The sequence below is a fragment of the Podarcis cretensis genome (genome assembly GCF_951804945.1).
Source record: "Podarcis cretensis genome assembly, chromosome: 5".
Classification (NCBI taxonomy): domain Eukaryota; kingdom Metazoa; phylum Chordata; class Lepidosauria; order Squamata; family Lacertidae; genus Podarcis; species Podarcis cretensis.
Genome location: NC_137174.1, coordinates 15655938 through 15682080, shown reverse-complemented (window position 1 = coordinate 15682080; position 26143 = coordinate 15655938). Strand labels below are relative to the sequence as shown.

General features: G+C 42.3%; 1 protein-coding gene across 2 annotated transcripts in view; it reads right to left on the bottom strand.

The window, feature by feature from the left end:
• The window catches only part of ADK (adenosine kinase), a 198334-nt gene that overhangs the window by 114079 nt on the left and 58112 nt on the right, over positions 1-26143 (bottom strand). For both annotated transcript variants that reach the window (XM_079975325.1, XM_079975324.1), the window contains exon 4: positions 17595-17673. In XM_079975325.1, the coding sequence (XP_079831451.1) occupies positions 17595-17673 (79 nt within the window). The remainder of the gene's footprint in view (positions 1-17594; positions 17674-26143) is intronic.

The following is a 26143-nucleotide window of genomic DNA, read 5'->3' as shown; positions in this document are numbered from 1 at the left end:
GAAAGATGGAGGGCACAAGGAGAAGGGGACGACAGAGGACAAGATGGTTGGATGGTGTTCTCGAAGCCACAAACATGAGTCTGACCAAACTGCGGGAGGCAGTGGAAGACAGGAGTGCCTGGCGTGCTCTGGTCCATGGGGTCACGAAGAGTCGGACACGACTAAACGACTAAACAACAACAACAACATACTACTTAGACACTATTTAACATCAAGCTGCCTAGAAATTTTGTAAATAAAATAAATAAAATCCATGTTCTGAATATTAGGAGTGATTAGGTATTAAGAGATTAGGAATGAATAACAATAGATCTTAGTATGTATTTCATAGTACTATAAATACATGCTTTAAAGTTTCAGAACATCTTACATTGTAGGTTCTAATCAGTTCTGCTGCTTAATACACACACGATCAAGTCTGTTTCTCCATCCCAACTATAAGCTGTTCATTCAGATTTCATGCATATCAACATCTGAATAGCAACTAAAGACTACGGTTGGAGATCTCTCTTATCTGTTGGGTAAAATTTCAAACGCTAAACATATGCCTATCAGCTTATATCTACAACAGTATCTAAAACAGGTGATAAAGGTTAAGTGAAAGTTTATTGACAATGATGAACTCTGACAGCCTCTATTCAATTACTTTTTCCTTCAAGGTGTCAGTGATCAAAGCAAGAAAGTCCCCCCCCCCCCCGAATCACAAGCTGTTCGTTCGGATTGAAACATCTGGTCAATATTCCCTAATGCTGCAATTTTCATGTGGTGTTAGCAATAGGGTAAGTTTCTTCTCCTTTAAGTCCTATAAGTGAGACACATATGGCTGATCATTTGATCCAGAAAAGATTCAGTTCACAGCACCATGTACAACTCTCTCTGCACTTTATGGCATTTTAAGGCTGCTCTGTCATTGCAGTCCATCAAAACTGCAGTCTGCTACAGGCTTCTGCTATAAAAGCCTGCAAACATGACAGAGCTTAACAGCATTTGACTATGGGAGACAGAAAGCGTGTAAAGCAAGGCTGTCTTTAAAATGGCAGATCTTCAACTCCCGCTAAGCGTTCCCAAAGTGTGGCAAACTAGTAAACAATATAAAGACTCAGTAATATCTGTTTAAAAAGTCACTCATTATTGTCATTCTAACATTTTCCATTCTGTATGTCTGAACTAATAGAGCATCTTCTTTTGCCTACCTAAGCCATTATACGATTCATAAACATTTAACATCATTTACATTTAATTTAGAAAGGTCTTACTAACCAATTACTGTTTTGCATGTTAATGGCACTTCACCCTCCCTCCAAACAGTGAATGCAATAGGGCTAATTCCCAAGGAAATTTATACACTGCAACCTCAGTGTTTGAGGCAATCTTACAGAAAAGTTTGCAATCCAGAACAATTTTTACTGAATTGCCTGCCTACATGTAGATATGTCCATCATTTATGGCTTAGAAAAGTAAGTAAAATATCAAAACATCCTAGGGGCACTTCTTATCTGCCACAGGATGCAAGATAAGAGTGCTTCAGCTCTCAGTGATTTTTGCATCTATATGGTTATCATTTATTAGTAGAAGTCAGTGGTGGATGTTTAAGTATCAGTGGAGATCTTCCATATAGAAATAGGTGTTTGATCCTTGTGATCTGATAGCAGCAGAAGGTAAGTCCTCAAAGCTTCTTGCAAAAGTTAGTTGAAACTTTACAAACTGAAATTTTGCCTGTTACGTTTCAATCTTTACTTTGTGTTTTACTGTCGTTAGCTGCCTTGAATGCCAACTGGTGGAAAGGTGGGATAAAAAATTAATGTACAAAAAGTGACATCAGAGATGTCGACGATTTCTGTCACAATATCAATCTACCGTATTTTTCGTCCTATAGGACGCACTTTTCCCCCTCCAAAAATGAAGGGGAAATGTGTGTGCATCCTATGGGGAGAATGCAGGCTTTTGCTGAAGCCTGGAGAGCGAGAGGGGTCGGTGCGCATCGACCCCTCTCGCTCTCCAGGCTTCAGGAAGCTATCCGCAAGCCTTGGGAGCCTGGCGGGAGTCCCCGCCGGGCTCCCAAGGCTTGCGGACAGCAGCCTGCAGCCCAAAACCCGGGAGCGCTCCACAGCGCGCCCCGGGCTTCAGGCAGCTCTCCGCAAGCCTGGGGAGCCCGCGGGAGTTCCCACTGGGCTCCCTAGGCTTGCGGAGAGCAGCCTGTTCTGGGGGCTGGGTCGGGGGAAGCTTGGGCTGCCTTTTTTCCTTTATTCCCCCCCCCAAAAAAAAAACTAGGTGCGCCCTATGGGCTGGTGCGCCCTATAGGGCGAAAAATACGGTAATTGGGTAATTGAAAAACTACAGCTTCACCCATGGTGGAATAAGCCAAATATATATATAATATAGTTCTGCAACCTGATAGGCTCCAATATATAGCCAACTCCAGGGGGCATGGGTGCTTAGGCACCCACAATAATATAACTGTGGGGGCTGGGCACCCACAAAGTCAATCAGCAAAGCCAGAGAGGGGCAGCCAGCCAGCCTCTGTGGTGCTGCCTCCAAGAGAGAAGCAGTTCAGCTCCACCCACTGCAGCCAGCCAGTGAGACACCCTTTTCCAGGAGTGGGAGCCTCGGGTGTGGATAGACTCTGCCTCCACGTCCAAGGCCTCCCCCCCCCCCCCCGGAAACAGTGCCTTGCTGGCTGCAGAGAGTTGGAGGAAGAGAAGCTGCCGCTACCTCCAGGCAGACATATGACTTCACACGAATAGAGCTGCATGAAGCGTGTGTGATGCTGCACATCTGCGTGGAGGCAATGGGCACCCACAGTCCTGAGGCCGAGATGGCACTCCTGCTCCACTACGCATGCCTCCCAGTCCAATTTGGACCATTCATGCAATGTGCCACAGTGAAGGAAGTCTCCACACATGTATGCTGTGAGTAACAAGTTTCCGGAGTTGCTAGAGCCCTCCCCTTCCCCAGTTCCAACAACTTCAAATACAGGAATATGTACGGCACAAAACAGCTTCCAAAAAGTGAAGGCTCTTCAGCAAACGTAAAGATTTTTTAAAAAAAGTGGTGGTGGGGGGGGAGAGGGAATCCTAGGTCCCTCCAGATCTAGTCATCTCATTAAGCACAAAGACCAGATTTCCCCATAATAGTGAGTCATTTATACAATGCAAATAACAAGGAAATTAAAAACCCTCTACCAGAACAATGAGACTCATCTCTTTCTGTACTCTAACACAGGTGTAACTCAGCACACCCATCCTGAACAGACAACAGGCAAACAACATGGATCATATTCAAGATACTCACTATCTAATAATGCTTTCCCTTGCTTTTTAACTTACAAACAGCTACAGAGGAATGGAAGGGCATCTGTATCAACACACTGAATGTATAAGTACAGGTGGCTGTATCGAAAAGCTTGTCCTGTAAGTGTCCTAATAGTTGTTTCAATTTCACATAGGCTGTAGAAAGGCTCAGCTTCTAGTATGCTAAAACTACATGGAACAATGGGTTGCCCATTATGATGTGATGCAAGATGGATTGCTTTAACATATCTGCATCATCAGAGCCACTGTGACATCAGCAGATACATTAGCCAAAATTCTGTGGACATTAATCACAACTGTTGTACTGATCCTAGCTAGTAGTTTTACTGTTTCATCCAGTAAATTGCATCAATCCAATTGCATCAATAAAAGATGCAATTAATGCAAATCTGCATTCAAAGTCATTATTAGAAAAATGCAATAACATACCCAACTTTAAAGTTAAGCAGCTCATCAAGAAATGCTGTCACTGTTTAGAAATTTCATTGTTTCTCCGGTAGTTAAAAGAGAAACAATACACTATGTAATTTCTTTGCTAACTACTCTACTAATATGTTAATGATATCATTACATGATTTCACAAGTACAACATGTAATTTCATTTATTTATTCTCCATAAAGGCAGTGGGAAGGTGCAGATTAAGAGGCTGTCAAAATGGTAAAGTGACAGCTCATGCAAATTTATTTTTGCAATATAGCATGTAAGGAATGCAAATGCTAGTTAAAACAAAGTAGCTTCAGGCACTCAAGGTGTGCTTCAGGCATTGCATAAATGGATGAAAAATGCTAACAAATTAGAATGTCAAAAGTAAAGTGGGGAGGGAGAGGAAATTGAGGGTTCTATTTAAATGGCATTAAAACGATAACCTGACGGTAAATCAAGGCAAATATAAACACACGTGGGGTACTTTACCATCCCCAAACACTGTCGGAATTACCTGAGCTGGCACCGAACCAGGACAAGGAACAACTATAATGAATTTGGATTTGATTGAAAAATTAACTGCAATGAATAAAGGTGAGGATTGCTAGTCAAGTTATTGTGTGTAAGCAATCTCAATTCTCTGTGTTAGCAACTTTCATCTTTGCCTCCTCATTTTGTTCTGGGCCACTTTCATAATGTGCTTGTTCCCTATCAGCTGAAAGCTTGGCAAAAGAATCACTTTGGGACATGATGCATATTAAGATACAGATGCACATTTGAAATATGCTAAATGGGGGGGAGAGCTGCTGGGTGGGACAATTAGGAGTGTAGAAAGGGAAAGATTAAGAACCTGTTTCCCCTGTCACTTCTCAGTTCTTATCCGCCTCTCAAAGCAGCTTTCATGCTTAAAAAAGCGGTGCTTCTATGTAGTTGAATGCAACATAATTTCTCCCTTAGTATTCAGGCAGCAACAATAATTTGTGTGTGTCCCCCCCCCCCCCCGAACTTGAAAGCTTGACATATTTTTGTGACTTTGGGGTTGATTCTAATGAAGGTCTTATTCATCTGTAAATGTGGCCTTTCTTTTCTTACAGACCACCACAACTACCTTTGCTTTTTATTTGCCTTGGAGAATACAGAATCTAGCTGTTCAAGTTGGAGTCTACAACCATAAGGAGATAATCTACCCCCTGAAGACGTACAGCAGTCTGAGGGTTACCGTATTTTTGGATGTATAAGACTCACTTTTTCCCTCCTAAAAAGTAAGGGGAAATGTTTGTGCGTCTTATGGAGCGAATGCAGGCTGCGCAGCTTTCGCTGTGCAGCGATCCCTCTTGCTGTTCTGGCTTCTGGGATTCAGAATATTTTTTTTTCTTGTTTTCCTCCTCCAAAAACTAGGTGCGTCTTGTGGTCTGGTGCGTCTTATAGAGCGAAAAATACGGTACATCCCATTCAAACCTTAGGTAATACTATACTATTTAGCTTCCACTGGCTCTTTTACCCAGTACATAATCCATAATCAAACCCTGGCTTTGCTAGAATAAAGACTGCCCAGGAACCACTGTGTTTCATTTAAGGTTCAGGACAGATCTGGGTTACAAACCAAATTTCCATTTCCCTCAAATAACGGGGGAAACAGCCATCCCAGGTGTGCAACCAGGTATTTCTAGCACCTGGGAGGGACTTAGCTGGCATTCTCCATCTTGGAACGGAGTCTACAAATTGCAACTTCTAGCACACTTTCATCTTTGCAACCTGTCTCCCTCATCCCATCCCACCCGTACTTTGTTAATATGTTTGATGGATGAAGAATTCCAGAGTTTGTCATATTTTTGTGACTTTTTGGCTGGTCCTAATGAAGTTCTCACTCAAGGGGGGACTTTGGAGCTTTTCCTTCTTTGGAATGCAGTGGTGTCACCTGACTCTCTTTGGGTAACTATGGATTTCGAGAGCAATCTTTCCCAACATGGAACTTTCCAGGTGATGTTGGACTTTCTTTTGTCTGATGGAGATGCTGAAAAAGCTTAGCACTATTGGAAGAAGCAAGAAACCAGCCAGGAAGGTGGTTAGACCATGAGATGGAGAGGGAGCAAAAAGGAGGAGAAAAAGACAGCAGAATAAGAGCTAAACAAATGCTTTTATAGTGGTTGTCACTGCAAAAGATGTTGGACAGGTCCTCATCGCCAAGCCACTTTTCAGGCAGAGCATCTAAAAAGCTACATTAAATGGAGGCGACAAGAGATGAAGTTGTAGGGCTCATTGGCAAATTAAAAATTAACAAGCCACCAGGTGTGGATGGCATATTAAATATTTCAAATGTGATGGCTGATCTTCTAACGTCAAATGCAAAGTCACTATAATTGGCTTTTATTAAAGGACTGGAATGAAGCCAACATAACACCAATGTTCAAAAATGCTCTGTGGTTTAATAACCCAAGTTGATTACTTTGGGGCTCTTCTGATGTAACCTTTTCCTCCAAAAAGAGTGCTTTTAAAAGTATCCCTTTGGAGGGAATACACATGGAAGACATTATAATGTAATCAAAAATCGTGTGGATTTCCCCAGAAAATGTCTGAGCAGGATAGCAGATTCTTCCTGCATCTTGCTATCATGGGTTTGGGGATGGGAGTCCACATGAATTTAAAAGTTCCATGTTTTCCACATGCATTGCATAGGTTGATGGGAATTATTCCATGTGGAGAAAAAAGAGTGTGTTAAGATCGGATCCATTTTACTTTGAGACAAGCATGTTGTCAAGACACCTAAATTTGATTGTCACTTCTTACTATTTCCTTACTGCAAATCTCAGGGGTAGGAGCATATCAAGTGACCCACTTCAGCATTCCAAGACACTGACATCGGTACATCAATAAAATTTCATCCCTTAACAGCAATCGTTCCGTGTAATGACTGATCTACTGAGCCAGCACCATGGCAAGAGACCTACGTTTTTCTTGTATCCAAGACAAAGAAAATATTTGGCCTTCCAAAACATATTTGTTAAAATTCCTGTTCTGAAGCGGGATTCTATTTTTTTTCTTCAGAAAACTGTGACACATGTAGGAAAACAATCTGGTTCTAGTCACTGTTGCAATTAAATACGACTTGCAATATGATAACTTCAGTTTTTAAATGTTTCCCTTCACTGAAAGCCAAAAGTAGCAATCCTTAATCCAAGAAAGGTATCTAGTTTCCTTTTTAATCTATTATCCGTTGTAATAATGTCTGGGGCTTTAATGAATGATAGCAGTACTAAAACCTTTGTAGAAACATAAATACTTTGGTAGAAATACCTTAATCTATTTCTAAAATAGCTACATTAAAAAAGACACCCCCTTTTTTTACACTGCATATTTAAGGCAGGTATCCATATGGAAGCTATTAATCCCTAAAATGTTTAAAGCCATTTTAAGTCGCAAAGATTATGTGACCTTTAAAAGTTATTCGGGTTTCAGAACAGTAAAGCTTTGAAGATGGCAAATTTTCAGTTTAATTGGGGAAGCTAATAGAACACAATCTTAAAGTGAGTTATACATTAAGAATTAATGGTATACAAGAGGAGGTATGTATTACAAACCAGAAGTAAACCACAGTTAAGGAAAAATTCCCCAGCAGTTGCATCCCAACATACCTAAAACAAGAAAACTAACATTTCCGCTAATGAGACAGCTTGGTATTTTATTCTGTCAACTGATGGCTTAAGGTATCACAGTGTTGACGACTCAGCCAACTAACTGTTTGGATATAGTCAACTGACTGCCAACTATTTGCACAGAATCAAGTGTTTCAAAAATGCCACAGGGCCGCCTCAGAAAGAGGGTGGGGAATCCCCAACATAAAACTACCGTATTTTTCGCTCTATAGGACGCACCGGACCATAGGACGCACCGAACCATGGGAGGGGCAGAACAGGGGGGGAAAATTCTCCCCCTCTCTGCTCAGCGCCCCTTCAGTGCAGCGGCAGGAGAAACAGAGCCCCTTCCATTTCTCCTCTCGCTTCACTGAAGGGGCGCTGCGCAGAGAGGGAAAACTGTGCAGCACCTCTCCAGTGAAGCTCCGGGGGCTTCAGGCGGCTTCAGCGAAAGCAACACGAAGCCTCCGGAGCATGGGAGGAGCTCTCCCTCTGCGCTTCGGAGCAGTGGCGTAGCGTGGGAGGTGCAGGGGGTGCCAGCCGCACCGGGCGCAACATTTGGGGGGGTGCACTCGCAGCTCTCTGCCCCTACCTGGCTCACTCACTCTCTCTCACTCACTCACTGCAGTGCTGGCTGTGCGAATCCGATCCGAGCTGCCGGGTCGCCGCCCACTGTGGAGGGGGAGGGTGCCAGGCGTGTGTTGCGGTGCGGAGCAGAGAGAGAGTGAGGGAGGGACTATCTGGGGGAGGGACAGTGCAGCAGTCGCCCAGCGCAGCGCTGAGCGCGGGAGAGAACCACACCTGACCAGCCCAGGCAGCAAGAAGAAGCTGGCAGCGGCAGCAGGTTAGGGGCGCAAATTACTTGCCTTGCCCCGGGTTAGGGGGCGCAAATTACTTGCCTTGCCCCGGGTGCTGACAACCCACGCTACGCCGCTGCTTCGGAGGCTTCGTGTTGCTATCGCTGAAGCCAAGGAGCCTGCATTCGCTCCATAAGACGCACACACATTTCCCCTTAATTTCTGAAGGGGAAAAAGTGCGTCTTATAGAGCGAAAAATACAGTATACTACGTCGCCAACCAAGTGCACCACATAATCCCATATATTCTAGAAGATGAAACAAAACAGTGGGTACACCTGCATAGAGACATAATTGAAAATACCCCCACCACAGCATACACATTCCTCTCAAACAAACTAAGGAAAATCCCCACAACACTAAACAGGTCCACACAGACCATTCTTAAAGCATGGAAGGAAGAAGCAGGCAAACTGCCCCCAACCCCATCCTCACTAATCCCCCGGGCACACCACCCACTATTCCACCTGTGGCGTTTGCCCATTCGTTTGAAAATGTCTGTACAGGGGAGAGAGAAAGGGTTAATATGTAGACCAATAGGAAAGCCAGAGGCAGAGCCTACCTGTTTATAAAAGGGCTTAGCCCGAGGTTTGGGAGTGGGTAGTTGGTTGGTTTTAGTGGGTTGGTTGGTTGGTTGGGAAAGGCAGTTGGAAAAGCAGTTGGCAGACAGTTGGAATTAGAGAGACAGTTAGAGCAGTGGGTTCTTGTGTGAGGGGAGGTAGAAGAGTTAGAGACAGGATAAAAATAAGACTAAGAAGGTAAAGAGTAACAATGTGTTGAATGCAGTTAAAGATTATTTGGAGGGACGCGGGTGGCGCTGTGGGTAAAACATCAGCGCCTAGGACTTGCCGATCGCATGGTTAGCGGTTCGAATCCCCGCAGCGGGGTGCGCTCCCGTCGTTCGGTCCCAGCGCCTGCCAACCTAGCAGTTAGAAAGCACCCCCGGGGGCAAGTAGATAAATAGGGACCGCTTACCAGTGGGAAGGTAAACGGCGTTCCATGTGCTGCGCTGGCTCGCCAGATGCAGCTTGTCACGCTGGCCACGTGACCCGGAAGTGTCTCCGGACAGCGCTGGCTCCCGGCCTATAGAGTGAGATGAGCGCACAACCCTAGAGTCTGTCAAGACTGGCCCGTACGGGCAGGGGTACCTTTACCTTTACCTTTAAAGATTATTTGTGTCTGCAATAAACTACACTCTTCTTTGTTAACTTTAGAACCTGACTGAGACTAAGTGATTTACCGGGAAGGACCTGGTTGGTGGTAGCGGATTAGTGGTGGACAGGTCAATAGTCCGTGAGGCAACCGGGGCTCCGTACGAACGCCACACCATCATGCAGCACAAAACTTCCAGATGAAAACTTGGGAGTGACAGAAGGCGACGGCAGTAGGAGCATCCTGCGAGGCCTTACAGCAGCAATGGGAGATGGCAGCAATAGCAGCGGCAGCCTGCGAGGCCTCGTGGGGACACAAGCAGTAGGGCTTGCAAGTCCTCCTGGCGGTAGTGGGGGGCAGTGCCAGAAGCTGTGGCAGCCTGCCTCAGCAAGGCTTGTAGGCCGCCTCTGCTTCTGCCACCGTCTCCTGCTGCCGCTGCATGGCCTTGCAGGCTGGCACTACTGCCACCGCCATGAACAAGGCCTTGCAGGCCAGCGCCACTTTTGCTACTGCTGCAAGGCCTTGCAGGCCACCACTACTGCTGCCACCACAACAAGGCCTGCTGCGCAGGCTGCTGCGCTTCTGCCACCCCTGCCCACTGCTGTGGCGAGGCTTCACAGGCTGCTTATTGTGTTCCTGCTGCCAGGCTGCTGCTGCTGCTGCCCTCTAATTGTTGATTCTGCCACTGCCAGGCTGTTGCTGCTTCTGCGCCTAGCAGGCCTGCTGGCAGTCTGGCAGTCCCAGATTATTTGTATTCACTATGACTCATCATCATACTTTGGATTGTCCTGAATACCACCATTTGGTAGCCAAGCCCAAAACCAAAAGTCACATTTTGATGCATTTTGGCTTGCCTGCTGCTGAAAATGACCATGAGGTGATTGGTAGTATCACCAGTCATCATTTTAGACCCTTAAGTAGTAGCAGGACATTGTCCTGTTTGTCTCTGTGTAGTGATTATTTCATACATTGTAATATATTGATATATCACAATGTTTAGCATTTTGGCTTGCCTGCTGATGAAACTGAGGGTGTGATGATTGATAATATTGTCATTTATCTGTTTTAGTCCCCTAAGTATTAGCAGTTGCTAGGACATTGTCCTGTTCACCTCTGTACAGTTCCATCCTTATTTCAGACACTGTAGTAGATTGCAATGTTTAGCTGGCAATAACACGTTTTGGACGATATATTGATGTATCACCCAGCCCTACTGCCTGGTGCAGAGGTAGACAACCTGGTGCCCTCCTGAATTGTTGAGCTATAACTCCCTTCATCCCTGAGCACTGACCACATTGGCTGGGGCTGATAATAATAATAATAATAATAATAATAATAATAATAATATTTTTTATTTATACCCCGCCCTCCCCAGCCAAGGCCGGGCTCAGAGTGGCTTACAAACAATAATAAAAACAAGAAGAATGATTACAACTTAAAAACAAAAATAAAATACAACATTAAAATAATGGAACATTAAATATTAAAATGTAGCCTCATCACAGGAGGAGAAGGAAGTCATGATGGGAGTCATAGTCATAGTCCAGGACCAGGAAGATCCAGAATCAAATCTTCATTCCGAATGAAGGTTATTGGCAGAAAGGTGGCTCTTCAGTGAAACACAGTATATTTTTAACAGCAAATGTCTTAACAAGTGGATAATTACAGTTGCAATTCAATTCCATATATTACCCACCAGTTTTTAAAGTATAGGTACACTGTCCTCACAGGGACTAGGATCCAGGAGTTACCGTCTGATCTCTAACAAGGATCAACCTTCTGAGTGCACCTGGGTAATCCTGCATTTCTATTTTATGCCTTCTATTTTTACGCCTTTAAGCTCTGTAACATGTTTAGTTCTCAGATTCTGAATATTTATAAATTTACTCAGTGCTTTTTTTCTTAAATAAATGTTTTAGGGGTACTCTCATTTTCCTACTCATATTGAGATACTGCCCCTCAATGAGGCCAAACTTAGATTCACAAAATGTTTAGGGGTATTTGTACCCCTGCGTCCCCTGCAGAAAAAAGCACTGAATTTACTAATCAAATGAGGGTAACATTTATGACCTTATGGCAAAACACAGTGCAGCTCACTAAAAACCAGCCATTCCTAGGAAGTGCTAGAAACACAACTTCCAAGTAAGTGTTCTTGCTTATTATTTCTGTACAAAGAAAAGCAGTACAGTACGATTGCATCTTACACAAGGGTTCAGCTCCAAAGGTTCCATGTATACGAAAAAATGTGCCTATTCAAACCACCTCCTTGGAACCATCCCTGCATGAGCATTCATAGACTTTGAAGCCCCCATGCCTGGCAAAGCAAGGAAGAGAGCTTAAAATCTCTTTTCACACTGGGAAAATCCAGTGTAAAAATCACTTTTAAGTTTTCTGCCTTATTTGCTTTTAACTTGCAGAATTTCAATCAGTCAGTACCAGGTATGGTTGAAATCATGCAAATTAAAGGCACATAAGATGCAATCTTACTGTAATCAATTATTTTAACAAATTCTTTTTCAAGGTTATAGTTCCAAAAGCCACAAAAGAGTGTTGGCTCCATGATCAAAATTATTAGTTTATTAAGCTTTTATTTAGTTGAAAAACAATGTTCCAATTGGAGTAACCAATTACTTTGCACATATGTTTGGAAGGGGGATTAATTACAAAATGAGAAATTTGAATTAAAGCAATCAAATGAATTTGCAAGGCAGTGAGTAGAAGTACAATTAGTTTACAAGATATTACCACAACACTCTTAACCATTTTCCTACTCTTAATGTGGCAGCTTCAGAAATCCTGAACACAAATCTTTGTAACTGGAGTATATTTGGGTTAATAAATACTGGTCTGAAATGGCAATTGTTTTATATAAAACTGCGAGTATTAAGAAGCCTGATGAAAGCTTCACGATGTCTACTGGCTAATAAAATTTAAATCACTCTTGAGTAACCTTCTAAGATAATTCCTCAATAGGTTGTTAACACTAGCTCATAAAACAAGTTTTTGTTTTGAATGAGTAAAAGGAAAATTCCTACATTGGCTCCTAGTACATTTCCGAGCACAATTCAAAGTGTTGGTGTTGACCTTTAAAGCCCTAAACTGCCTCGGTCAGTTACCTGAAGGAGCGTCTCCACCCCCATCATTCTGCCCGGATGCTGAGATCCAGCGCTGAGGGCCTTTGGTGGTTTCCTTGCTGTGAGAAGCCAAGTTACAGGGAACCAGGCAGAGGGCCTTCTCGGTAGTGGCACCCGCCCTGTGGAACGCCCTCCCACCAGATGTCAAAGAGAAAAACAACAACCAGACTTTTAGAAGGCATCTGAAGGCGGCCCTGTTTAGGGAAGCTTTTAATGTTTAACAGATTATTGTATTTTAAGCTTTTGTTGGAAGCCGCCCAGAGTGGCTGGGGAAGGCCAGCCCGATGGGCGGAGTATAAATATTATTATTATTATTATTATTATTATTATTATTATTCATTTTCCAATGGTAGTTTCACAGAATGTAACCTCCAAGTCAGAATGACACATGGTGGCAAAAATTAATTTATGCTTTGTTTTAACCTTACAGACCTCAGCATTATACAGAACTCTGAAGGGAAGAAATGTATATCACAAAATACATTAAGCAGCAAAGAAACTGCATCTCATCAAAATTATATAGTGGTTTTCAGACAATAGTTAACAACATAATCCTATACATGTCTACTCAGAAGTAAATCTCATTTCGTTACATAGCATTACTCTAGGGTACATGATCATAGGATAGAAGCATAAGGTATGTTTAGTAGCGCTGGGCAATATATTGATATATTGTCCAAAACCGGGTGAAATCCATATCGTGATATCGGTTTCTTAATTTTTGACCTGGCAATATATCGCGAATCTTGATGTTAGTGTGTGTGATATGCAAAAATCATGATGTGGGAAAAACCTTGAATTTACAAAAGCAACCACTTGTGCTACAATTGTGAAAATGGACACAGTACACATGACAGCAAAGCATGTTTCATGTTGACTTACTAGAAATACAAGGCAGCATTGCCGACATATTTCAAAAAGTAATTTAATATATAACACTGGCTCACAACACCACTGTATTTTACTATTTATATTTTTTCCAGCCATTCATAGGAAATGAGAGTTGTAAAATGCTTTGATTACTTTACTTCCCAGAGGCACAACCAATGAGGCCGGGGCAGCAATGGGACATGGTAAGGACTTGCCCTGATTGAAGTGCATAAATCATTCTATGATTCCAAGGAAAAATAATTACAATGTTGCCTAGCTATGCCAACCTAATACACAAAGGAATTTTTTGCCAATACTTATTCATCAATGACAATTTATAAAATAAAATTCCATCATGTGTATTAATTCTTTGTCGCTCTCAGCTGCGGCTAACGACATGGCATTGTTCCATGTCCATTTCAAATTGAGAAAACACAGAGATTAAGAGTGCTACAAAAGCTTACCACAAAATGCCTGCAAGAAAAAATCTAATGGAGGGGTAAGGCAAATAATAAAATAAAATAAAATATAAAATAAAATAAAAATTTCTAACCTTAGCCTCTCCTCACACACACAAAAAAACATATGTGTTCACTGAGCAGAAGAGTCAGCACACATTGTCAATTTAAGATGGACTAATTAATAATCCTTATGACAACTGTGTATGCATCCTATTAATATGCTACCTTGTTTATAAACAGGCACAACACCGAGATCACACACATTTATCATCTATAAAGATCATCTATGCCAGAAGTCCCCACTTAGAGAGATATCACACTCTAAGTGGAAACCTAGTATAGATGATTACTTCAACTTGAATTCAGGGGCAGGGATCTATTATAATACAAGACTTACGGTAAACTTAGAATCCTCAGTGCTTTAGAGGAATTCTATACAGAGTTTTATAACAGGAGCTATTGTTTTTATTAAGTTATGCTTACGTTTCCAATAAGTATCTTTGCTTCCAGCAAACATTGGCTTTATAAAAGCCACTGATGTTGCAGAAAGGAAAAGAAAAACAAAATGGATTATATCCAACGTTTCAGTTGCATGTGGGGAGCAGACTTCAGCTTGCACAATGGGCCTTTCCATTCCTCTCCTCGCCCCTGTAGTCTGGGTGCACTCAAAATGTGTTATAGGATGGGGGGCTTCTTTGGAGCAGAGTCTAGGGTTGAGGGCACTCAAGGCAGGGGAGAGCAAAGGAAAGTATCACTGGACGCAACCCTAAGGCTGCAATCGTACATACACCTTAAATACTAGCAATGTCAATGGGACATGTTACTCTATGCATCTTTTCTTGGAAGAAGGTAAAGGTAAAGGTAAAGGTAAAGGTAAAGGGACCCCTGACCATTAGGTCCAGTTGTGACTGACTCTGGGGTTGCGGCGCTCATCTCGCTTCTGGGTCATGTGGCCAGCATGACTAAGCCGCTTCTGGCGAACCAGAGCAGCGCACGGAAATGCCGTTTACCTTCCCGCCGGAGCGGTACCTATTTATCTACTTGCACTTTGACATGCTTTCGAACTGCTAGGTTGACAGGAGCAGGGATCGAACAACGGGAGCTCACCCCATTGCGGGGATTCGAACTGCCGACCTTCTGATCGGCAAGTCCTAGGCTCTGTGGTTTAACCCACAGTGCCACCCGCGTCCCTTTCTTGGAAGAAAGGCTCACTAAATTCAGTGAAGTTTGCTCCTTGGAATTTGCATACACAACCTACTTGGACAAAGAATTGCATAGCGAACCTGTATTACATTTTTGAAACCTCGTGCAGTGTACTACCATGATAACACAACAGGGAAATGGGATGGGATGGAATATACAAAACAGTAAGTATATAAAATTGACCTTTTACATTTAAGTTTAACTGCAAATAATATGCTGGTAAATGAGGCATGATCGCTTTACATAATGTCGAGAATTGGATGACATTTAATTTTGAACGTAGTAGGTGATAACGTTTCAGATTCAGACATTCATCTGTGCTATTATCTTAACATCACAGAAGCCACTGCTATCAGCATTTTTTTTTTTCATTTCTGTGATTGTCCTCCAGTAGATTCTCAAGAATTACTAATAAAAGTGAATAATTGTACTAATTAGCAAATCACTAATAAAAAAAACAAGCTTTCAGTATACTGTAATTTTTCCTGGATAATATTACTTTATCATCCAAATGTTAATACATCATAAGGATGAATAATACTGGTTCTCAGTGTTTTTACACACAAAGACGTAACTGATAATGAAGCTCACACAACTTTAAAGATCAGTTTTACCTGCAAAAACAAAGCCAGCACAAGTAGTTGCCTTTAGGTAGCTTAGCTGTACTATATAAGAGAGAATTGGAAAACTAGAGTAGCTAATACTTTTAGATACAACAGAATTCAAATAATTTCCCCTCCTCCCTCTTTGAAAATAATCTTATTATCTTACTTGCTTCAGTGCAACTAAGCTGCAGTTTTGTGTGGCTTTATAAAAAGCTTCCATTAAATGAACAATCTCTTCCAAAAATTGTTCTATGGTATTTTAACATTTTTCTTCCATAAAAAAATAAAAAATCCTAATTAATACGTTAGGGCAGTGGTTTTCAGCCAGTGTGTGATAGAACCCTGGGATGCCTTGAATGATGGTCAGGCTGCCACGGGCAACACTGGCCTCTGTCCCTCTCACATCTCTGCCTCCCAAAGGCTTGCACAGCTGTTTGTTGCAGCAACCCTGGCTACAAGCTCTCCAGGCAAATGGTGCCTCTGGGGCTGGCCAGGGGGTCCTTCCCAGGCCCCTGTGGGGCAATGTGAGGAGGCACCTCTCTTTGGGGCAGGGAGGAGCAGCTCAGAGACCAGAGTGGCAGTAGTGGCTGCCGGAGGATTCCCAAGGAGAGGGAAGAGGAAAGGAGGCTGAGGGAACCCTCCACAAGGGAGAGTGTTTGAAAAAGGGTGAGAAGATGTCAGTTCTGCAGGCCAGGGGAGACATAACTGGGCTCCTGAGCCCCACAGGGGTGCCCCAAAAAGAATTTAGTTGGTCAAGGGAGACATAGACTCAAAAAGGCATTAGGGTTTAGGATGGGTGAAGAAAAAATCACTTCTTTTCCTATACCTGAAGGAGCGTCTCCACCCCCATCGTTCTGCCCGGACGCTGAGGTCCAGCGCTGAGGGCCTTCTGGCGGCTCCCTCATTGCGAGAAGCAAAGCTACAGGGAACCAGGCAGAGGGCCTTCTCGGTAGTGGCGCCCATCCTGTGGAAAACTCTCCCATCAGATGTCAAAGCGATAAACAACTACATGACATTCAGAAGACATCTTAAGGCAGCCCTGTTCAGGGAAGTTTTTAATCAGTGATATTTTATTGTATTTTTGGTTTCTATGGAAGCCGCCCAGAGTGGCTGGGGAAGCCCAGCCAGATGGGCAGGGTACAAATAAAAAATTATTATTATTATTATTATTATTATTATTATTCTATCAATCACAGTATGGTTGTATAAATTCTACTAACAATGAAGAGCTCTTTGCTCAAAAAGTTTCAGTGAGGTCCAATTTAGGTCTTAGAACATCTTACAAGGAAAAAAATACTTGAGTGGAACTCAACTATTATTAAGTTGCATAGGCTAAAATGAGAATAAAAGTTCATTGTGACTAACTTTTCACAATTATTTCAACTGGGCTCCATGACCCTGACCTCTCTCAAAGCTGTTTTGACTTCTATCCCTAACTGCAAATAAGCATATATGTATATATTCCAGATTTCAGACCTAAGCAACTTCTTGATTTTAGCTCTCAATGCATCAGGTAAGTGTAACTGCTATGATCACTATAGCCACAGAGCATGTAAACTAGGCAGAGCAACAAAATGCAGCACGAATAACCAGGCACTACTTAGAAACTATAATTATTTCCCTATTATTTCCTGCAGTCACAACATATCCCACTTTGTATCTTGCTTGATCCCAACACTCCCCCTCTTCCTCACTGCTTGCTGAAGGACAAGGTAAGAGTCCTGTTTTGTTTAGCCAGAAATCTAAAACAAATAATAAACAGTGTGTGTAAAAGGCAAAAAAATGTGTCTAAATTTAAGATGACCAGTCATCTTATATTGTACACTATTGTTGACAACTACATAGCAGTGTTATGTTCCTATGCTCTAAGATAAACAAGGTTATGAGGAAAAGTTTTAAAAACAACTACCTTTTTCAAATTTAATTTAATCTGAGGGATTACAAACCTGGGCCACTTTAACAGAATTCTGAGTCGATCCACCAGCATGGTACTCTACTTTGAACTTTTTCACAAGTTCTTCAAATCTGTAAGAAATCACAGGAAGAGAAGAGAAAAAAGGAAGTTACTTTTTTATTTTCCACACTTTAGAACTTCACACTACAAAACTATTTGAGCTAAATGAAATTCAAGTTACTAGCTGGGTTTTTTTTTCTTACAAGGGGGGCACTTAATAAACACGCAAACACACACACTTCACCAATTCTGGCACTATTTGAGAATCCTTGCTTAAAAGAGAAACAGCATACACTGAGAGCACAGGCCTCTCTATCAAGCAAGATACTGAACATACGGTATATGTATTGTTTCTTACAGCCATGTTTTTCTTTCAGCAATTTTTCTGGCTGAAAATATGGGGGTAAATCCATATTCTCAAACAAATACAGTGGTACCTCGGGTTAAGTACTTAATTCGTTCCGGAGGTCCGTTCTTAACCTGAAACTGTTCTTAACCTGAAGCACCACTTTAGCTAATGGGGCTTCCCGCTGCCGTCGCACTGCCAGAGCACAATTTCTGTTCCTATCCTGAAGCAAAGTTCTTAACCTGAAGCACTATTTCTGGGTTAGCGGAGTCTGTAACCTGAAGCGTATGTAACCTGAGGTACCACTGTATATGCAAAGTTCTGGCGCGCACACAAGAATGAAAAAAGTTGCTTCTCTTCATTTTCTTTTCCAATGTAAATGAGATATTTCTTTGAATGATCTCGTTTTAACCCAGCTTGAATCTGAGAATATACCCAAACAACTAATTTCTCATATGCTGCTATATTAAGCCCTACTTCAGCTGATTATGCACATTTTAAGTTCTTTTTATATTAAGTCCCACAACTTTACTGGAATTGAATCTTCTCCTCGACCCATTTAACTCGTGCACAAATTTATTGCACATGTCACCCAAGCAGATGTGGCTGGAGTCAGAGCAGACACCATGGGGCCAAATTAATAAGGACATGGGGATGGAAGGAAAAGGTCTCCCACCTGAATATCTATTTATGGTGCCAATCTTTCTTGTTTAATAGCTAATTTACCTTTCAGTACAACATCAAGAATTATGGGTGAAACCAATGCTCCCAATCTTTTTAAGGAATGGTGTTTAATCAGGTGGAGGCAGCCCCCACGGCAAACCCACGCACCATGCTGTTCTGGATAGTCCCTTAAACCTATGGTTCAGGGGCACATGGGAAAGGCAGGGGGAACTGGAGGAACAAACCAACCTTCAAATCTTAGTTTATTATGTTGGCATATTTCCACCACCCGTAGTTAAGGTTAGCCACAACTTGGGATTTATTATATTGAAAATCACAGCAAGCAATTCTTAAGTGAAGTAAGTAAATACTAGGATTTAGGTGCAATGTTAAACTGCAGTTAGTCTAAAGCTGATTTTTCATATCCTCCTCATGACTGTGGTGGAGGGAGGAGGGGTGCATACACATGACACTGGGCCACTGTGTGGCTTTTCCATGGTGCATATTGCGACTAAGCTGCATTCACAGTTATGGATATATCAGAGCAGTCATAATGATCACAGGCTGCACTGGGGGGGAAATAAATGTTTCTGTTGATTAGAGCTGTACTAGAAGAGAACGCATATGCAATAATTGATTTCTCAGAATGTTTTTATAGTACAACGAATTCAATTTATCTGGCTGATGAAAAGATTGAGAAGCTTATTGGGTGGCAGCTTTTGGTAATAGAAATACAGTACCGATTAGAGCTTCCATTGTGATACAGACTGAATTCCCAAAGAAAAATAATTTTCTGAGCTCTCAAGGGTCTTTAGAAACTACAAGCAGACGTATAGCTATTCCCAGTTCTGTGTTATTACAATAATATCTACAAAAATGTTTCCCACCTTTCTACTGCAATCGCACCGAAAGTGGCTCATAATTCAGAAATGAAACAAAATTACAAACGAAGCAAACAGCAAATGATTAAAATAGCAGTAGTTTAACATAGCATAAATGAGATATTAAAACGGGAAGAGCACAGTCTTCATAGCCCAACAAAAAGCAGGCAGTGATGTATCAGATGTATCTCCCTAAGGCGGCTGTTGCACAATCCAGATGTTTTATCTGAGAAAGTCCTGTGTCTCATGCATGTTTGCAGCACTTCAGATGGAAATAGGACTTGGAAGATAGTCTCCAAAGAAGTATAGCGTTCTTTGGCAGGCAGAGGTTCCAGATATAAGAGAGGACTTTGAAAGTTTCACTCTCTCTAAGTACAGTATTGTTTACATACTGAGGAGCACTACTAGATTCAGAATGTCTCCTGGATGTTTTGGTGACAGCCAGGAGTGTCTTTAACCATATTCACCTGGTAAATCAGCTGTGCTCAACCTAAACAAATCAGACCAGACTTCAGCCATTTAGGCTCTAATCACCGCCAAATTGAATTAATGCAAATTGCTCTAAATCTACCCATAAAGATAGTTCAGAAACTTCAGGTGGCCGAGGATAAAGCTGCCAAAGTTCTGGCTGGGCTCGGGAGATCAGAACACACTACTCTGAACCTTTACCTAACTTTGCTGATTTATCAGTTTGTTTCTGGGCTCAATTTAAGGGGCCCATGTCATCAGCTTTCTCCAACCAACTGTAACTCCATCTTGTCTTAAGCTGCAGGCTGTTCACTCCAATCAATCCAAAACTGCCCCCAAACACCAGCTCAGAATTTCTTCTACACCCTAAAAATAGACCACGGAAAAGTAGCCGAGTGCCAAATGTAAACTGATGACATCAAAGTTACAATCTCTGGGTGATCTTACCCAATTGCTACATGTAAATGTTAAACAGTATTGGAGACAAGATGGGACTCTTCAGTACTATTCCACAAGAAAAGAAGAAATCCTCCTGCATCTTCTAGTGATGTGAAACCCTTATTGTCCTATTTAGGACCCACTTGTTGAACGGCTAAATAAGGTACAGTGGTACCTCGGGTTACAAACACCTTGGGTTACAGACTCCACTAACCTGGAGGTAGTATCTCGGGTTAAGAACTTTGCCCCAGGATAAGTACAGAAATCACCAGCGGCAGCTGTGGAAGGCCCCATTAGCTGAAGTGGTACCTCAGGTTAAGAATGGTTTCAGGTTAAGAACGGACCTCCAGAACGAATTAAGTTTGTAACCAGAGGTACCACTGTATTCTCTAAATCACACAGAAAATAAAGGTAGCAATGTTTGCCCTTAAGAAAAATTCCAAAATCTGTATTATGGCAGTATGTGTATGGCTTGGAGAACACTGCTATTTACTTGTTCAACAGTAAGAATTCTAATCTGGAGGACAATGATTCTATACCACTTGAAAACTTCATTTTCTGGGGGAACATTCCCTCCAACTGCATTCTATTGAGTTTTTGTCTGGCACAACTCCTAAAATTAATCTCTACCATTGCTAACATAAAGACTGCCTAGTTCCTTTTGATTCCTGTTTTTTACCTGCTAGGGAACCAGTGCTTTTTAACTAAAAGGTGGAGACAGATCTGTGTAACAGGTTAGCCTAATAAAGATATTTTAAAAAGGTAAAGGACCCCTGACAGTTAAGTGCAGTTGCGAATGACTCTGGGGTTGCGGTGCTCATCTCATTTTAAAGGCCAAGGGTGCTGTCTGCTCCAAAGACAGTTTTTCTGGGTCATGTGGCCAACATGAGTAAGCCACTTCTGGCACAATAGAACACCGAAACCAGAGCAGCGCATAGAAACACCTTCCCACCAGAGTGGTACCTATTTATCTACTTGCACTTTTTGGGGTGCTTTCAAACTGCTAGGTTGGCAGGAGCTGGGACTGAGTAACGGGAGCTCACCCCGTGGCGGGGATTCGAACCGCCAACCTCCTGATCGGCAAAGCCCAAGAGGCTCAGTGGTTTATACCAGAGCACCACCCACGTTGTATTGCCCTAACACAATTTTTTTGATTTTTTTCCCCCCTTATGGGCCAAAATAGCTGTTTTTACTTCTTTTGTGATTGAGAAAAATAAAGAATTTAAAGACGATTGTTGTTATTATCTAGGAAGTCATGTAGCACTGACAAATTTATGTGCATGCTTCTATTTGCAACGTTTATCTATTATTTTTAACATGTCATAATCTCTAAAATAAATTTTATTCAGTGTTCAACAGCATTTCAGAGCTTCATACATGGGAATTCTCAAAGATGAAGAGCAAAGCAGGGAGAGACTTTCAGGTAATAGCAAAAATAAAATGCAGCTTTTTCCATTTTAGGGCTTTTCACAAAACACATGGTTAAAGGTGGCTGACTTTACTGAAAAGAAAAAAGTCTTTAAATCACAATCCTTAAGAGCTAATGTTTTAACCTTACTTTTGTATCGATGTTACTTTTTCCATCTTGTTCCAATAATGTTTAAATGCAACCATATGTGGAAAATGTTCTTTTGGCGTCCATCAAACTGACATTTAAGTGCATTTTTTCAACCTCTAATGTTTGTGGTAAAGTATTTCAAAGCTATGAACCTTCGAAAATGCACAGGCAAATTGTCTCTTTCATATATTAACATTTGGTCTTCATAACATGGAACCTGTTTGGAATTACTGACTTCTGATTTAGTTGCTATTTGTTTGGATGAGGTGGTTTTGGAAAATATAGTACTTGTTTGAGGTAATGCTAGTTTGCAGTAATAAATACTTCCAAGAGGAGTTGCAGTTTTCAGAAGCGTTCTACAGAAAAGTATAATCAGCTGTTTTAACTAGCAGTATATGCAGAGTCCTAAATGCAATCACCTTCTTAATGCAGTTAGTTGCAAACCATGGTAATTTTCTCTTTTAGTAAAAGGGTTTTCTTTCATTCCTAGTTATTTCACCAGGAAATAAAGAAACTGAGTGCAATCCTATACAAGTCCTCTCAGAAGTTCCATAGGGCTTATTTGCAGGCAAGTATGTATGGGATTGCAGATTTAGGGTGGCAACAGTTATAGGGAAGAGACTTTTAGTAGATGTTTACCTATCAACAGTCATTCTTCTTTGCCTTTTTTCTTCTTTTTTATGTTGTCACTTTTCTCTGTGAATGGCTAACTGGGTTGCAAGTGTCTTACCCGAAGCCAAATGTCTCTTACATGAATAGTCTTATCATTTAGAGCAAAAGATGATAACATCAATGCGTAAACTAGGTATGTTCAAATAAATGTGATTTGATATCTTTACTCGGCATTCCTCTTTCTCAATAACATTTCAGCAAATACCTGGTCCCAGAGAAGGATAAAGACTGAACTGTTCAGTGTAACTCTTTCCCCAACTTTTTTTTTTGGGGGGGGGGGGGTTTGTGGTTTTTTTTTTTTTAATGAAAAACTTCCACAAAAGGCTGCAATTCTGAGTGGAAAACGGGTGCATCTGTTGGGGGTATTTAATCTTTCACTCTTCAGCTGTTTTACCCTCATTCCAAATGTCCTGTTGTTGGCCTCCTGATATTGGGATGTATAGAAAGGAAAGGCAGGAGGAGTTTTGAATCAGCATGGCCAAAACACATTGAAAGGCTTAAGCATGCATGTAGAAAACAGGGGTGGCTAACCTTTTTTAGCTGGAGGGCTGTATTTGCTGTTGACCAAACCTCTCCCAAGGGCTATCTGTGGCAAGTGTGGCCAATGCAAAAGTGAATGTTGCAAAAATAGGTGTTGCCCCCCCATTCTCTTTCGCACCCAGCACACAAATACTATCCACACTTAACAGAATTTTCCTCCCCATTAAGCCCTCTCTGCCCTAGGAAGGAGCGATGGGGAGAAAAATCATCCACTCTCCACGTGAGAGAGAGACAAGGGAAAACCATGGAGAAAAAGCCAAACCATGTAGCAGAACCAACTCTTGACCTCGCTCCTCCTTTTCCTCTCCTCTCCATGTGTCAGTTGCCTGTTGGAAAGGAACGCCACTGAGAGCAGTGATGGCTACTGATCTGGCAGCACCAAACTACCCGCCAGCCTTGACAGCGTATCAGAGCACTCCAGAATCAGGAAAATACTCTCTGATCTGTTCCGGTGTTTCACCAGGAAACACTGTAGCAAGGTGGAGTAGGCCTTCCTGTTTTCAGAGTGTTCTAATCTGTTCTCAGTGGCAGCTGGGGTTTCAGTAAATTTGGCCAAGGGGATGGAGCGGGCTTTTGAAAAGGGCTTGGGCCAGGCAAATCAGGTTCATGGACCCCTCAGTCACTCCTAACCTAGAATATTTTACAACGCAATGCCACCTTAACATTTATGCAATCCAAAGAACCTTTTAAAGAACATTGTTTCAAAACTTGAATAATTCATTCAGGTGATTCCATGTTCTCAAATGGTTACAAGCTCACATCACTTTACACAGGGCTGCTTTTGAAGACTGCGAGTTCAGTATCCTTGCAGACAACACAGCCTCCTGAGGAATGTGAACCTATTACACAAATGCCTCAAAGTCTTAATTGTCTTTTGAGAGTTTGTGTTACAGTTTATTCTTTGTGCAGAACTAAATTTGCTGCTTTGAACACATCCTGCTCCAATTGGCCCAACTGTGAATCAGAGCCCAATTTGGATTTCATGGGGGAGCCAGCAAGGCAAGACTTGAAGGTTCACAGTGCATTTGTCTGTGCCTGTGAAGCTGACAATCCCTCCTGTATTTGCAAATACAGTAACATCTGCATCAGCACTGCTGCTACAAAATTTAGAATTCGAAATCCGTCTCTCCAAATCCTGTCGGTTTAGATGAAAGTGCTGGGTGCTATATAATGACATTGGGGGCTCTTGTAATCCAGTACAATTGAGCACATTTGATTCGACGCAGAGTAAAAAATTTAGAACATCATTCAACTTTTAAGCTAGAAATGCAAATTGCTTCTCAGTTAAAGTGTTTGTTATTTCAGGTCTGCTACCAGAGCTGTATGGCAAGGGAAGCTGAATTGCAGGGGGGCAGGGGAATAAACACCCAGAAAATGTAGAATTAATAACCATAATCCAAATTATGTAATGCATCAGGTGAAACTTAATTTCCCATTTCCTCTCCGGAAGAGTAGATGCTGACTGACACTGCAGTTTCATCTACTTACTCAGTCCAATCACTGTGGAAATGTGTTTCAGTAACAAAAACACTTAATATTAGACTCAAAGAACAGAATTAGAGGGAGCCAAGTTTGAGCTCTTTTCATATCCAGGACAGGTTCGCTTAGATTGTTGCTTATTTTAAGATTATGTATGATCAGATTCCATATGCCTCATCCCCTTCCTATCATTAGCAGTTGCCCCTGCTCCTATTTTGTCTTTGGAGATGCCTTCTAAAGATTTTAGCTGGGATCCAGGGAACGTGAGCAGAACACAGCTTGCACAGGGGGGCTTCCTCCTCCCCTCCCCACTGCAACTTCCAGTACTGAGGGTTTAGGGTCCTTCTGGAATGGCATAAGAAGAAATTGGGCAAAGGCAAGCCGATACAGATTGTACATCCTATGGACCATTTCCCCTGGGAAGTCTGTACCTTCCCTGGGAGGTGCTGAGCTGCCCAGACAACACGATACCCCTCCCTGCCCCCTGGATTTGCTGATGTGGTCCAAATGAAAACAGAACAATATGTTTGGCACCAGCTTGACTGAAGTAGTTGCCTGAAGAAAATATAAGGGACGCCATCTTAGGGACTCCACTCCAGACTTGTGTGGGGTTTATTCCTTAGCCTTTTCTTCTCTAGAATATATCCCACAAAGCAGCAGAAGCTTAGGATCAGAGTCTTCCTTCTCCTAGATGAGCTCCCTTCCCAGGTTGCTGAACCCCGTCTGCTCCTTTACTTTCCTCTACAGCACATGCAGAAACCGCCTTCCTGACCATTACAACTACAGAGGTACCTCCGGTTGCAGACGGGATCTGTTCCAGAGCTCCAGTCAGATCCTGAGGTTTTCGCAACCGGAGGTGCTTGCTCTGCGCATGCACATGGTGTGGTAGAGCGCTTCTGTGCATGCGGTGAAACCTGGAAAAATACTTCGGGGTTTGCCACGTGTGTATTCCGGAGGATACGTAACGAGAGGTGCACACAACTATTGGTCTCGTCCACTCAATCTGCCAGAGCCTGTCTTCACATGCAGGGGAAGTCCCTAGCTCTCCGAGGGTCTGAGACCCTCACTTGGTTTAGTCAAAGCCGTTCCTGGGGTGTGGTAACTGTTGAATCCTGACAGCTTCTAGGAGCCACATTTGAGAGCTGTGGGGACCAAAGGCGGACAAACAACCCCAGGAGGAGTATAAAGTGTCCCCCACCAGAGGTGATCCCCGCCCCCTAACACTCCATGATTACTATTGATGAATTGAACACCACTTTTCAGCCCTCTAGCTCCTGCCCCAATATAAGTAATTAGACCATTGGACAGAAGATAGGGAGGAGGCAGCAGCACGGGGCATTTTGTGAGCATCGTCAGAGCTCTTTGCAAGCATTCAAAAAGAAAACTTGCAAAAGACTTGACCCCTTTTGGGACAAGAAGCAAGGTGCTCACACATCTCCAGAGAGCACACAACCAAGCAGGATTAAGTAAAATTCTTTCATAAAAAGATTGAATAT